This window comes from Myotis lucifugus, unplaced genomic scaffold (genome assembly GCF_000147115.1).
Source record: "Myotis lucifugus unplaced genomic scaffold, Myoluc2.0 scaffold_7, whole genome shotgun sequence".
Taxonomy (NCBI): Eukaryota; Metazoa; Chordata; class Mammalia; order Chiroptera; family Vespertilionidae; genus Myotis; species Myotis lucifugus.
The window spans coordinates 13,515,499-13,530,671 of record NW_005871055.1 but is presented as its reverse complement, the minus strand read 5'-3'; the positions used below and the strand labels follow the sequence as shown (position 1 = coordinate 13,530,671).

General features: G+C 37.8%; 1 protein-coding gene across 2 annotated transcripts in view; it reads left to right on the top strand.

Annotated features, from left to right (window-relative positions):
* Window positions 1-15,173, top strand: part of CPB2 (carboxypeptidase B2) — a 48,314-nt gene that overhangs the window by 12,441 nt on the left and 20,700 nt on the right. Inside the window, exons 3-8 of one of the 2 annotated variants that reach the window (XM_006083589.2) lie at window positions 817-941; window positions 2,880-2,988; window positions 4,942-5,043; window positions 7,411-7,515; window positions 10,388-10,498; window positions 13,607-13,700. In XM_006083589.2, the coding sequence (XP_006083651.1) occupies window positions 817-941; window positions 2,880-2,988; window positions 4,942-5,043; window positions 7,411-7,515; window positions 10,388-10,498; window positions 13,607-13,700 (646 nt within the window). The remainder of the gene's footprint in view (window positions 1-816; window positions 942-2,879; window positions 2,989-4,941; window positions 5,044-7,410; window positions 7,516-10,387; window positions 10,499-13,606; window positions 13,701-15,173) is intronic. The other variant, XM_023748012.1, reaches the window with a different exon arrangement.

Below are 15,173 nucleotides of genomic sequence, written 5' to 3'. Positions count from 1 at the left end.
CAGCCTTCCTGTAGTTCTGGATGATGTCTGTTTTGTCTTTTCGTTGTATTTTTGAAGTTGTTGTGGAAGGCAGCAATTTCCGGTGTTTACCTATGCCGCCACCTTTGTTTCTCCCCTTCATTCATTATTTCATATTGAGTACCAACCATGTTCCAGGCCCTCTTTAGCAACTGAAATTACAGAGAAAAATAAAACAAGCTCCACACAAAATAAAAGTTTAGAATGCCATGTGTATAAATGAGGACCAGTGGCCAGGAAGTATATTTTCACTAGAGGCCTGATGCATAAAATTTGTGCATGGGTAGGGTCCCTAGGCCTGGCCGGTGATCAGGGCCAATCTGTGGGGCAACTGGTGGGGCGATCAGGGGGCCCCCATTGGCACCCACCTTGGCCAGCCTGGTGCCGCCTGCTCGCTAGCCCTGCCCCCCTGCCGCAGTTGCCGGTTGTCTCCCTCTGCAGGAGGTGACCAGTGGGGCGATCAGGGCATACACCCCCCCCCCACTCCCCGCCGCCAGCCTACTCGCTGGCACGCCCCACCCCCCTCCACCAGCCTGCTGGCTCCTGCATTGGCTGGCCTGAGGCCTGTGGACTGGGGGCAGCTCCTGCATTGAGCGTCTGCCCCCTGGTGGTCAGTGCGCATCATAGCAACTGGTTGTTCCAGGGGTCGCTCTGCTGTTCGGTCGATTTGCGTATATTATATAGGTTTTTATTACATAGGATTCTCCTTATAGATACACTTTTATGACATTAGCTACAGATGAGAATAATATAAATAACCATTTTTTGTTTTATCAATTTTTCCATTTAAAACTGCAGATTGTTCTGTGGCAGCCAGTAACAGCTGACTTTATTGTAAAAGCAAAAGAAGTCCATTTTTTTGTGAATGCAGTTGATATAATCAATGTGAAATCCCATTTACATGAGAACAGAATTCCATTCAGGTAAGCATCATTCAATATTCATTGAATAAATATTATAAGCACCCACGAGGCATTTAACTAGCCGATGGTACAATTGCTTCTTGGAAAAATAAATACTTATGTTAAATCTCCAAAACAGACTGGTGATAAAGCCCAAGTAGCTGGCTCTGTGACCTTGAACAAGTGGTTTAACCTCTCATGACCTCACTCCCTTATCTCAAAAGGATTGTTAGACTCAATGATCTGTGCAGTTTCTTATAGGTCCTCCTAATTCCTTCCTTCTTATAGTTCCTCTACTGCAGTGGTCAGCAAACCGTGGCTCTCAAGCCACATGCGGCTCTTTGGCCCCTTGAGTGTGGCTCTTCCACAAAATACCACCTGTGGGCGCGCACGTACAGTGTGATTGAAACTTCGTGGCCCTTGCGCAGAAGTCGGTATTTTGTGGAAGAGCCGGTATTTTGTGGAAGAGCCACACTCAAGGGGCCAAAGAGCCTCATGTGGCTTGCGAGCCGCAGTTTGCTGAGCTGCAGTTTGCCGACCACTGCTCTACTGTATACCCAGACTTGGGGAGCAAAATTGTCATTCACTTGAGTAGACTTTATGGTACCTCTCAAAAAAGCAGCTGGTAAAGAGGATTTTGCTTCCTTCACTAGGTCATTGAACATCCCTGAATGTCTGCCTCAAGACTAAAGTGTAGCAAATGCAGTTTCTGCTCAGAGTTCATGCCCTCTTCCTTTTGAAGTCTCCTATCCAACATCTGCTCTCTGTGTCCATTGTTCAAATGTTCATGTCCTCCTGTTGCCCTAGACCAGTGATGGCGAACCTATGACACACGTCAGAGGTGACACGCGAACTCATTTTTTTGGTTGATTTTTCTTTGTTAAATGGCATTTAAATATATAAAATAAATACCAAAAATATAAATCTTTGTTTTACTATGGTTGCTAATATCAAAAAATTTCTATATGTGACACGGCACCAGAGTTAAGTTAGGGTTTTCCAAAATGCTGACAAGCCGAGCTCAAACGGTTCGCCAAACTGCGGCTCACGAGCTACATGCGGCTCTTTGGCCCCTTGAGTGTGGTTCTTCCACAAAATACCGACTTCTGTGCATGGGCCACGAAGTTTCGATCGCACTATATGTGCGCGCCTACACGTGGTATTTTGTGGAAGAGCCACACTCAAGGGGCCAAAGAGCCGCATGTGGCTCGAGAGCCACGGTTTGCCAACCACTAGAACATGGCAGAGCTAGGAGTTGAACCCAGACCTTTCTAATGTCAAAGCCTTGTTTTTTATCAATTGGCCTCAATAAAAGTAAAGAAATATTATTAAAATGATAGCTAACTTTCAACTTGTTCATCTCAGATAATTAAATGGCTTGATTCAATGTTTGTCTCGTTAACAGTGTGGCACTTCTCAAGAGACATTAAATAAGATGACTTTCCCATACCTACCCTATTCCTGTGCTTCTACTTCTCTAGAGATTTTATCATCTTTGGCTATTCAGAACATCTGGTACAGTTCAACGATTATCACAATGAAAAAGAAAAAGAAAAAGCTTTCTTCTTCTCCTTGGTTTTTAACTGAAAATAGAATAATACAATATTACTCTGGGTTAAAGAAAGCTGCCCACTAATCTATATGCTCACATAAAAGACACTGATGAAGCACAGTTGAGAAATGTTGATAATAGTAGGGAAAGGGTGAGATTTTGGAGGCCTTGAAAACAGACCACATAGAAGTCACTTTCACCAGTGTCCATATGGGCTCTACCAAGAAGGTTTGTGAATTTCAGCTCACCATAATGGTAGGTGATATAGTTTTCACCTTGATGAACTTTTGCTTGTTAGATTTCTTAGTGATTTTTTCCCCATGCTCACCTGTTGTGGCTACAATGGGCCATGTGGGAAAATCAGAGCCCTTTTCGAAAACCAGCTCACCCTCTGTTTTATCATCTAGTATCTTGTTGGAAGATGTGGAAGATCTTATCCGCCAGCAGACTTCCAATGATACCATCAGCCCCCGGGCGTCCTCCTCATACTATGAAAATTATCACCCACTGAATGAAGTAAGCCATCCTATTTCTCTCCAAAATTACTATTTTCATGCCAGCATTTTCACTTCAATTATGGAAAATTACTAAAATATCATAATTAATGGAAGAGGGTAAAAAATATTACAATTAGGTTGATCATATGGTGGTAACTCATCCTTTTGTAGATATTTTCACTGGGAAAATTGCATCATATTTGGTAAACTGCCTCTAAGCAGGATTTTGTCCATAACTAAGAGTATCTCTACCTGCTAGGAGTAGTACTGCATGCTAAGGAACTGCAGGGAATAATAAATAGGGACTTTTTATTGAAACTGCCACACAAAAATTTAACAGTCCACTGTGTTAGTCTGCCATAACAAAGTACCACAGATTGGGTAGCTTAGACCACAGAACATTATTCTCTCACAGTTCTGGAGGCTAGAAGTCAACAATGGAGGTATCAGTCGGGTGAGCTTCTCCTGATGATCTCTCCTTGACTTGCAGATTGCTGCCTTCTTGCTATGTCCTTACCTGCCCTTTTCTCTGTATATAAAGATCCCTGGAGCCTCTATATGTCTCAATCTTTACTTCTTATAAGGACACCAGTTAGAATGGATTAGGACCCACACTAACAGCCTCATTTTAACTTAATTACCTCTTTAAAGGCCCTATCTCCAAATATAGTCACATTCTAAGATACTAGACGTTATGGGCTTCAACATATGAATTTGGGAGGTACACAATTTAATAATGACATTCCAGAAAATGCCTTGGAACTCTCCTCCCTTCCACTCCTCCTTCCTAGGAGGTTCATAGTAATCTTGCTCTTAGAAAATTCCTCCAAATCCTCCTTCCCCTTCAGCACTGATCTCTTTTTCAGTCCTCACCACAAGGTGAGCAGGAGGTGTTCTTTTGTCATTGACTCTCACTTAGAAAACTTAAGTAATCCACTGTGGGGAGAAAAACAAATACCCAATAAAAATACTTTTTAAAACAAATAGCAAAAGAAGATAGTTATCCAAAGGATGTTATCTTCATTACCTCAATTAGATTGTGAAATAAAGAGTCTTCTATAAAACTACCTTCATATAATACAGCCTCCCCTGTTGAAGGAATTCTACTGAACCATCACTGAAACACAAAATAGTTGTATGTAGTTGTTCTTTCAGATGTAGTCATTCCTTAGAAGAATAGCACGGTAAACAGAGGCCCACTGAGGAAATCCCTGACGGCTAAATCTCCAGCCCCTCAGACATTGACAGCACTGGTGTTTGGCAGCAGGTAGGCTTCCCAGGAGCATCTTTGGACACCAGCCTAAAGTCAGGCCTGGAAATTTTTATTTGTCCTTCCACTACAATCTTGATGGAATCACAAGTACCACTGGGCTGTCATCTAGGAGACAGGCCCAGAATCAAATGCCTTCTCAGGGTAGAAGAGAATTGTTTTCCCCTCCAGATTGTTTACACCTTTGCTTCTCATCATCTCACAGATCTTCTTGTGAATTCACAGGTTTCTAGTGGGAAATAATGGCCCTATCATTTATCCTGTGCAAAGACAGTGCCCAGGCCTTCCTTAGGTTACTCTTAAAAAGTGAAATATTTTTTTTAAAAAATTCAAATAAAAGTGAACTTGTGAATGAATGGTAAAGAGGATTTCAAACACAGAGGCAGGGATTTGATGTGATGAGCCTTTAAAAATAACTCTTAGGAGACATACTTTAAAGATGAACTTTTCCTACTTTGTCATATGGTTTTCAGTACTTTTCTACTCTTTCTCTAAACCTTGGTAATTTTCAAAACTTTACTTTTATTGATTTTTCCTAAACAACAGAAGAAACACCTGCCCCAAGTATTTTAGTTCCTCATTCTTTCTACCTACTCAGGTTTTACAGAGCTCTCCTTCCCTTGAAGATGCTGTCTGCTTCCTTTGGTCAGGGAAATCCTTCAAACTTACTCTGTGACTGACTTCTTATGTCCATTTTGATAGATCTATTCTTGGATGGATGTTATAACTGAGCAGTATCCTGATATGATTGAAAAAATCCACATTGGATCCTCATATGAGAAGCGTCCACTTTATGTTTTAAAGGTATGTCATGGGGGAGACTCATTGATCTGTCGACTCCAGGGGATGTGTTAATTCTCCAGTGGTACTTGTTATAATTTGGATTTTTTTTCTTTGAGTTCTGTAAATATTTGTATCACAACTGTTCCTTCACTTTAATACTCAGCTACTTAGGGTTAATTTTTTTTTCGCTTTACTAATGCAGTGTTGGTCTATGAGTGGAAACCCCAATTTTAGAATCAACTCTGTCTCTTTTATGTGACATAGATAAATTCCCTGAACTTCAAGATCTACTGTCATAAAATAAAGAGTTAGGGGTGTGGTCGGGATTATTTTTCATGTCCTTGTTTTATTTATACCACCACCACCTCTGACTGCCTTACATAGGAAGAAAAAAAGAGAGAGATAATCTGTTATTGGACAAACACTGACACTGACACAGTTTTTGGAACAAAACAAAGCAAATAAAAGCTGAACAACCAAACCCAGGGAAGGATAAGAACCAGGGAAATGCTGGGGTCCTGACAATAAGGTTGATATGATAGCTTCTGCTCCAATCACAGTTCATTTGGTTACTCATTTTCAGTTGAATAAATTGGCCTTAGTAAAGGTGAGTAAATGTGGCCAAAGAAGAATTTGGGGGAGACATAAAAACATACTAATTCTTTCTTGATAATTTATAATGATGTACTTCTGTTTTGTACCACTTCCCCCACCCTAAATATATATATATATTAAAAGGAGCTCTGGAAAAAAATAATCATAAAAAAATAATCATTGGAAAATATTTTATTTACTAATATTTAATTTACATTTACTTTCCCAACATTATCTTTTTGGTCATTCAAAGATAAGATTTTGAGTCAGAATTTCTAGGTTTTAATTTGTTCTGAAGAAACTTGCAGTGCAGACTCAAGACAGACATATGAAACATTGGGTCTTCTTGGTGACTGAGTTGCTCAGATTGGATCCTTGTAATCATGGCATCCCATCATGGCATCCCATCCATGACATTTGCTTTCAGCATGTTGTGTGTACTCACTGGAACTTGTGTTTCTGGTACTTAGATGTACATGTGGGAAAGCCATGCTTCTTGCATGCTTTAGTCTCACTCTTACTTGGCCAAGGATGCCCACATAAGGACATAATGTAGGTCTCTAGGATTCCTCCTGTTTGCCAGTGTCAGGACCAGTACCAGCTGAGCTTGCTTAGCACGGACAGAAGACAACTAATTAAGACAACTCGGGGTATTCTATTAAATTGAATAGATTAAGTCAGCCAGGCAGTTCTCTTCTTTGAGTAATTTAACTTTTCACAGTCAGTGCACGTGACTTTCTCACTTGCTTTCTCATTGAATATCACTATCTCCAAGTTAGTTAAGAAAATCCTCCTTGGGTAGTGCAGATGGCAATCTAAAAATCTAACTCTCTCTTTTCTTATTTTGGAATTTCAACCCCACATATTTGTTTGATTTTACAACACTCTTCTCCCTTCCGTCCATACTCTAAAGTTGGGTTGTAACTATTTTTTAAAAGCAAATGAAATATAATTCATTTTGTTTGGAGGTGAATTTGAGAATTCTGCTGATGATCTTAAAGGCTATCACTGAGGAAAGAAAGGTTGGAAAATATCTCTTTTTCCAGAGATTTGACATCATGCACTAGCCTCCCACCCCCCAATACTGTGGATCAGAACAAGCCTACTGTCCCCAGATATATTTGTGATAAGTTTGTGTGAAGTTAAATGTGTGATTCTTTTTGTATGAAATGGAGAAATAGCCTACTGGCTCCCCTTTATCAAGCCTTTCTCTGTTCCACACCTCCCACAGAAAGCTGCCTACCCAACACATACCATTTACCTCTAACAATGTGTGAAGAAAGTGCCTGAAGCACTAGTTCTCTGGTCTCTACTTCTACATTCCCACTAGTTATAACTAGTCTATGAACCACAAGTTAAATGTTTGGGGAATAAAAGAGCTTTAAGTCAAAAGTCCTGGCTTCAATTCTTAATTCTGACTCTTACCAGGTATGTGATCTTAATAATTTTATCTCTTCACTTTTAATCTCACCAGCTTTTATTTTTCTTCAGAATTCTCAAAGTAATTCAGAGACTAATGCATATGTCATATATTTGTTAAAAGGGTCTATAATAATAAAAGCGTAATATGCTAATTAAACCGGACATCCTTCCGGAAGACCTTCCAGAGGAAGCCAGGGCTGCGCCGGAAGCCCGGGTCCAGGTGCCAGAGGGAAGCCGGTGCTGGCAGCCGGGGGAAGAAAGGCCTACTCTTGCACAAATTTTGTGCATTGGGCCTCTAGTTAAAATATAAGCCCTAAATAAATGGAAATTATCCTGAGGCTCCTTGTTATTATTTTTATTTTCTTTGGGCAGGTTTCTGAAAAGCAACAAGCAGCCAAAAATGCTGTTTGGATTGACTGTGGAATCCATGCCAGAGAATGGATCTCCCCTGCTTTCTGCTTGTGGTTCATAGACTATGTAAGTACAGTATTCACATTCTCTTAGACCAGAGTTTCTAAATATGTGGCCTAAGACCATCTGTGTCAAAATCAGCTGGATTGTTTACAAAATGCATTTTCCCAAGTCACATCCTAGAATTCATGACTTAAAATCTCTGGAGGTGAGGCATAGAAATCTACAATTTTCACAAGCTTCCCAGATTACTTATATGCATATTATGCTTTAGAGCCATAACTTCAAGCATTAAAATCATTCTAAAGATTGTCGGCCTTTTCTTTCTTACATTTTAAGCTAGGGATAAACACTAGAACATAATTAAGAAGTAGCATGCAATTATAATATTTTTACAAGTAGAAGAAAGAACTAAAGCAATTACATAAATTAAGTTTCATTTAATTTCTTATTCTTTTGATTTGAATTATCCAGACATTTTTTGCCATAATCTGCCCTTGCAAAATTAATATAAAGTACATTATAGGGCAGATCATATTTTTTCATATATCATAATAAAGGATTTTTGTCCCTGAAAAGGCCTTGGCATAAAAAATATCCATATATAAGACAAAGAGTATGTCATAAAAGTAAAAATTATAATGACTATAAACCTGAAACTATATTTGCATATACACAGTAACACAAAACAAATGAGTTAGGAAATTAAGAGATTACCACTTAGATTGATGTCTTAACAAATAAAGTTCATCAAAAGTAAAATTATTTCTACCTCTTCTGACCTCTTGTCAAGTACATCTCTAACTATCTTCATTTGACTTATCCTTTCTTCCCCATGGATGGGAGCTGCAGCATTCCTGGACCTACTGAAAAGTTCCCAACCACGCTGGTACTGCCTTGACCAAATGAAGGTAGTTCCCAACTGAGCAGACCCTAACACAGCCCAGTCATTGGATGATCTGGAATCTTCTCCACATTGGGTAGTTCTATTTGTTTTAGGTAATGAATGAAGTAGCAGTTGGTAGAGAGAGAAAGGTGCAAAGGAGGAGAGAGTACATTTATTTTTTATTTTATAACTGAATCTGGATTGGGCCAGAAAGAAATTTCAACTCATATTGACTCTAATTTATATTGGTGAACTTGCCCTCAATTGCTGTCTGTCCCAAATTTACAAATCTTTCCTCCCACTTGCGGAATCCTTATAAGGTTAAATTATTTATTTCACATTTATAAATTGCTTATGCAGTTACAGACCCTGGAGAAACGATGGAAAACAAGATACATTTCAATAAACTTACAATCAAGTATTTTGCCCCAACAATGTCAGCCTGATTTTTGTAGCCTAAGTCAACAGAGCTCTTTTTAATGGACATTTAAGCTCCATCTTTGCCTGCTCCGTCTGACTTTCATAATGATTCAAACAACTGTATGAGGAAAATAAAATATTTAGCTTTCTTCTCATTAAGCTTTCATTTCTGACCCATAGTAGATTAAAAAACAATTTGTATTTTAGCTTTCCTTTCTCCCATATTTCATTAGTGGTTGTCCATTGCAAAAATTTTTAACATGACTCATGATTGTTTTAGCAGAATATGAAAATGATATTTTAAATATTTAAAAAGAGAAAATGGTAAAGATTTTACTATAGTTAAAGTAGGATTAAAGACATTTTTCTTTTGTCAATAATAAAAAAATATATTTTTAAAAATCTTTTGAGGTGTTTTTGAGTAAAGTTTAAAACAACAAATAATTGTAAACTAATCCACAAATTAAAATATATCAATGCTGCCACTACTTCATTATGATAATGTGTTTATACCAAAGCTTAGTCCTAGAAGCAAAAGTTTAACCAGCTGAAATTTGTCTTTGTGGTTATCCTGCCTTTATATTTGGTTATTTTGTGATGCACTTCTCAATCATCAGAATGAGGATGTCATTAGATCATGTTGGAAAATGTGACCCTAAGGTAGGTGTGGGTCTAAACCAGTGGTTCTCAACCTTCTGGCCCTTCAAATACAGTTCCTCATGTTGTGACTCAACCATAAAATTATTTTCGTTGCTACTTCATAACTGTAATGTCGCTACTGTTATGAATCATAATGTAAATATCTGATATGCAGGATGGTCTTAGGCGACCCCTGTGAAAGGGTCGTTCGACCGCCAAAGGGGTCACAACCTACAGGTTGAGAACCGCTGGAACCAAATGAGCAGTATCAGATGATGCCTATTCGGAAACTCATAGCCAGTACTTAGGAAAAGCTACCACTGATTTTAAAGACAAATGATCTGATGCTTGGGAAACATACTGCTATTACAGCAAAAATTTAGCCCCAAAAGTTACAAAGACAATGTAGAAAATATCACTAGTCCTATCTGGACATAAGACAAAAATTAAAGCTCTGATTGATATGGATTATTGAAAAGAACTATATCTAGGTTTTTGCTTCCTTAAATCTTTGTAGTGGGCTTTATGGATTTAATAAATAATTATTTTTGTTTCTCAAAGGAAATTTTTATAAAACGTATGGTTCTGTTTTCTGCCTCCATCAAATAGGAAGACCATTTGATACTCTTCCTAGAAGTTAAATTTGTAAATCTAAAAATGCCAAATGATTTTAAAAGGGGGGGGGACATATAAAAGAAACAGACTAGCCTGACTGGTGTGGCTCAATGGTTGAGCTTCAACCCATGAACCAGGAGGTCATGGTTTGATTCCATGTCAGGGCACATGCCCGAGTTGCTGGCTCCATCCTCAGTAGAGGGCATGCAGGAGGCAGCCGATAGATGATTCTCTCTCATCATTGATGTTTCTATCTCTCTCTCCTTCTCCCTTCCTCTCTGAAATCAATAAAAACTAATTTTTAAAAAGGAAAAAGAAACAAACTAAGTTTAGAAGAACTTAAAAGATATTATTTAACACACTTGGTTTTATTTGTAGGTAACTCAGTTATCTGGGGAAGAAAATCTGTTTACCAATATTCTGAGGCACCTGGATTTCTATGTTATGCCGGTAGTTAATGTGGATGGTTATGACTACTCTTGGAAAACGGTAGGTGAAGGCAAAGAAAAAACTTGCCCCCTTTGGGAATACATGATACTCTGAATTAATTATTTATAAAATCCTGGATCTTGGCACAATGGTTTCATTATGAAACAAAATAATTCTCATTACGGAAAAGATCAACCTTATGTGAGTGGAAATAATTTTATAGTACACTCCTATGTACCTGTCAGAGAGCTTCAGAAATAATCATCTTAAGCCGATCTATTTTGATCTATATACTCTTCTACCTTACCCATATTATTTTAAAGCAAATCTCAGACATCATATCATTTCATCAATAAATATTTTAGTATGCATCTCTAAAAAAGCTCTTTAAAAAATAACCACAGTACAAATATATCTAAAAATTAAAAATAATTACTTGAAATAAAAGGTTCAATCAATATTTAAATTTTTAATCACATAATAACTTTTAAATAAGTTTCTTTGTTCAGGATCCAAAGAAGGCTAATATGCTGTGATTGATTTATATGTCTTTTAATTCTATTGTAATCCATAAATGCTCATGCTCTCACTCTTCCTTGCAATTTATTCATTGAACAAAAAAGTTTCCCATTGTCTGAATTTGCTAGTTGCATTTTGCCATGTTGCAATTTAACCTATTCCTCTGTCCCCTGTATTTTCTAAAAATTGATATTTGGATTCTGTAAGCTTAATCAGATTTAGAATTAACTTTTTTGGCAAGACTACTTCATTGTGATAGTGTGTTCTCAGATCAGGATGTGTATAATATCTAGTTGTGACTCTTTTTGAGATATTAGTTACCACTGATGCACAATGCCTAGATTCATTTATTCTTACTAGGAATCCTTTAAATAGCATTTTTTATTTGTAAAATCATAAATTGCAAGATTTAGAACAGAATTAATTGAACTTTTATTCTAACTTATATGTGAATTTAAACCTTAGTACACTTTAACTCAATCATGAGTATGAGTATCCTGATCAATCTCATCTCTATTGGGAACCATTATCAATAATTTTTCTAATCTATAAGTATCATGATTCATGTAAAATTACTCAAGCACTATGAAGTACATTCCTTTCTAATTTAATGAGGGGCACATAAAACATAACTGAGCATATATCAGTTAAGAGAAACCTACTTGAGTAACACTACAAGGAATGAGAAAAGTGCAGGGATTAGAAACATATGGGATTACACAGGAATAATTTCATGTTGGAGGTAATTTATGCAGAAGAGATCAGAATGGAGACTGATGGGAAAATCAACTCAATTAAGAGGAATACTATGAATAAAAGTTTGCAGGTGGGGGTGGGAAAATCCTAAACTAAGTAAATGAGAAATACCTAGCATCGCACATAATACTAATTTAATGTTCAATAAGTGATCACATCTAGATGTTGATGTTATAATAAATGTATGCCTTCACCAGAATCACAGTGGAATTTAGCCACCCTTTAGATGTTTCCACTTTTCAGTTGTTCTTTGTGTCTGAACTCTGCCAAATAGTAGTTCCTGCAGTTCAAGAACCTCATTTCTCCACAGAAAGTGTTGCTACCAAACCACAGGCCAAGGTTTGGAAGCAGAATGGTAGGCTTGGTAGAAGGGTTGGTGAGAGTAGGGGAAAACAGTGCCACATCACCCCAACCTTAGAACTAAAGGCTGTACAACTATTTACATGATCAGATCTTCTAGTTTACCTCAGGAATACAGTGGGGGATTTGCTTTATGTTTACAAACCAGAGTCAGATCAGTACAACCAAAGGAGCCATCAGGCTACAGGAGTCTTCCCAGCTCTAGCCCCTGTAGCTTTTGGAAAGTGTTGAATTCAGTTTTAAAAAGCACTGAAACTCAAGACTCAACAGTATTGTATTATAATCTTCAAACTTGTTGAGAGACTAAATATTGATTATTCCCACCACAAAAAGGAAATGATATGTGATGTAATAGAGGTACTAACTATCCCTACAATGGTAATCATAGCATAATATATAAATGTATCAAATCAACATATTGTACACCTTAAATTTATGCAATGTTAGATGTCAAATATATTTCAATTTAAAAAAAAAAGAAGGAACTCTCGCCTTTTGCAACAGCATGGATGGAATTGGAGAGTATTATGCTAAGTGAAATAAGCCAGTCAGAGAAAGATAAATACCTCATGATTTCACTCATTTGTGAAATATAGAGAACAACATAGACTGATGAACAGGGACAGATCCAAAGACAGAGAAACAGCGATCAGACTATTAATCCCCAGAGGGAAAGTAGGGGAGGGAGAGGGCAAGGGGAAGAGATCAACCAAAGGACTTGTATGCATGCATATAAGCCAAACCAATGGACATGGACAACAGGGGGATGAGAGGGGGGGGGGGGGGAGGATGGGGATTTAATGGGGGGGGGGGGGGATGAGGACACATTTGTAATAACTTAACTAATAGAGAATTTTAAAAAAATAAAAGAAAAGTCAAACTTGGTGCCATTCAAAAAAAAAGAAACTCATGACTCATAGTTTTAATTTGAGTTGAAACACAAAGTTATTTTACTTTTCTTAGAAGGAACTCAACAATGCATAAAATTACTTTAAAGGAATAAGACTAAACAAAAAGGCCAATAAGCAGCCTAGCAAAACCAAATGACAATATTATTTCTCTAGGTCAAAATTAATCAAATATTATTATTTTGTTCGGTTTAAACTAAAATAGTTTGAGTTAATGTGATTGAGACCTAGATAGAAACAGGAGCTGTGCAAAAAGAATGCCGTGAAGAAAGTGACAGGATGAAGTGATGGGATTGCAGGAGAGAAATATAGCCTGGCCACTTAGGCATTAAAAGTCATGTCTTGCCCAGCCAGCATGTCTCAGTGGTTGAGCGTGCACCTGTGAACCAGGAGGTTATGGTTCGATTCCCACAACCCAGACATATACCCAGGTTTTGGGCTCAATTCCCAGTGTTGGGCATGCAGGAGGCAGCTAATCAATGATTCTCTCTCATTATTGATGTTTCTATCTCTCTCTCCTTCTCCCTTTCTCTGAAATCAATAAATATATATATATTTTTAAAAGTCATGTCTTTCCTTAAACCACAAACATGGCCACACTGGTTATCTGTATCTTGTTTACTAGAATCGAATGTGGAGAAAGAACCGTTCTGTTCATGAAAACAATCCTTGCACTGGAACAGATCTGAACAGGAACTTTGCATCCAAACACTGGTGTGGTAGGTTGTTTGTTTCATTTTGGGTAATGTTTCTTCATTAGAAACGTGATATTCATAAAGAAAGGTGCATTAATTCAAAGATAGCAGGTCTTTCTGAATCAGGAAATAATTTAAATAATAAACTTTTTAGTTAAGAGTGGTGCTGTGAATATTAACTAGAGTCAGCAAATTATCTTAACCCAGTAGTTCTCAACCTTCCTAATGCCACGACCCTTTAATACAGTTCCTCATGTTGTGGTGACCCCCAACCATAAAATTATTTTCATTGCTACTTCATAACTGTAATTTTGCTACTGTTACGAATCGTAATGTAAATATCTGATATGCAGGATGTATTTTCATTGTTACAAATTGAACATAATTAAAGCATAGTGATTAATCACAAAAACAATATGTAATTATATATGTGTTTTCCGATGGTCTTAGGTGACCCCTGTGAAAGGGTAGTTTGACCCCCAAAGGGGTCGAGACCCACAGGTTGAGAACCGCTGCCTTAACCTCTCCTTCGTGCTGTTTCCTCATCTGTAAAAGAAGGAAGTTAGACCAGTTCTTTAAGTCCCATCTAGCTTCAAAATTTTAAAATTCTATTTTTCTAGAATAATAAGTATGTGACTATTAAATTTCCTGTTTAATAAACAAATAATTTCATCCCTAGGATAGCAAAGACCAGGGTCAGGTGGGTATCTCTTATTTTTAATTGCATAAATGTTTACCTCTATAGTGTTTGAAAGCATTTTCTTTTGTGTTAACTCTTCACTTTCTTAACATGTTCTTACTTTCATATTATAAAGATAAACTTATGTCTAGCACAGTGGGAGTTTATCATTCCTTGATTTGGATGAGTTAAGGAACTCAGTGAATATTGATCTAGGCATTCAAGAATATTGTCTGTTCTCAGGGAAGTAGGTGTTAGTTCACCCTCATACTCCCATTATATTCCATAGCCACTACATTTAAGAAACAGTTACAAATTAAAACTACACAGATAGATGTCAGAGAAATGGCAGTATGAGAGATCCCCTTAGCCTCTCCCCCTGAAATTATAACAAGTTTACCAACTATAATTCAACAAAGAATTCCCTGCTCCATACAGAGGCATGTGTGAGAGATTTGCACATTGAAAGATCTAAAGGTGGGCAACCAGGAATAAAAGGGGATATGAGAAGGGAGGAAAGCACCGATGGCCCACAGATGCAACCCTGAAGCCGGACCTCAAGGCCCGGCCTGGAGAGAGGAGGAAAACAGCAGTAGCAGGCACTTTCTTGGGCCAGGAGGAACAGAGAGCTGTAGGGGACAGTTCAGCAGGGCAAGCAGTGAGTGGAGGGGACAGTGACTGAGCCAGCAGATGCCTGACAGAGCATGGGGCTCTGCCATGTGGCTCTCCACTGTCAGGCTACACAGTACTGTTTCAGACAAAAAAACAGAACCACAGAACACTACTACCATTTGAGCTCTCAAAATTCACCTCCTGTT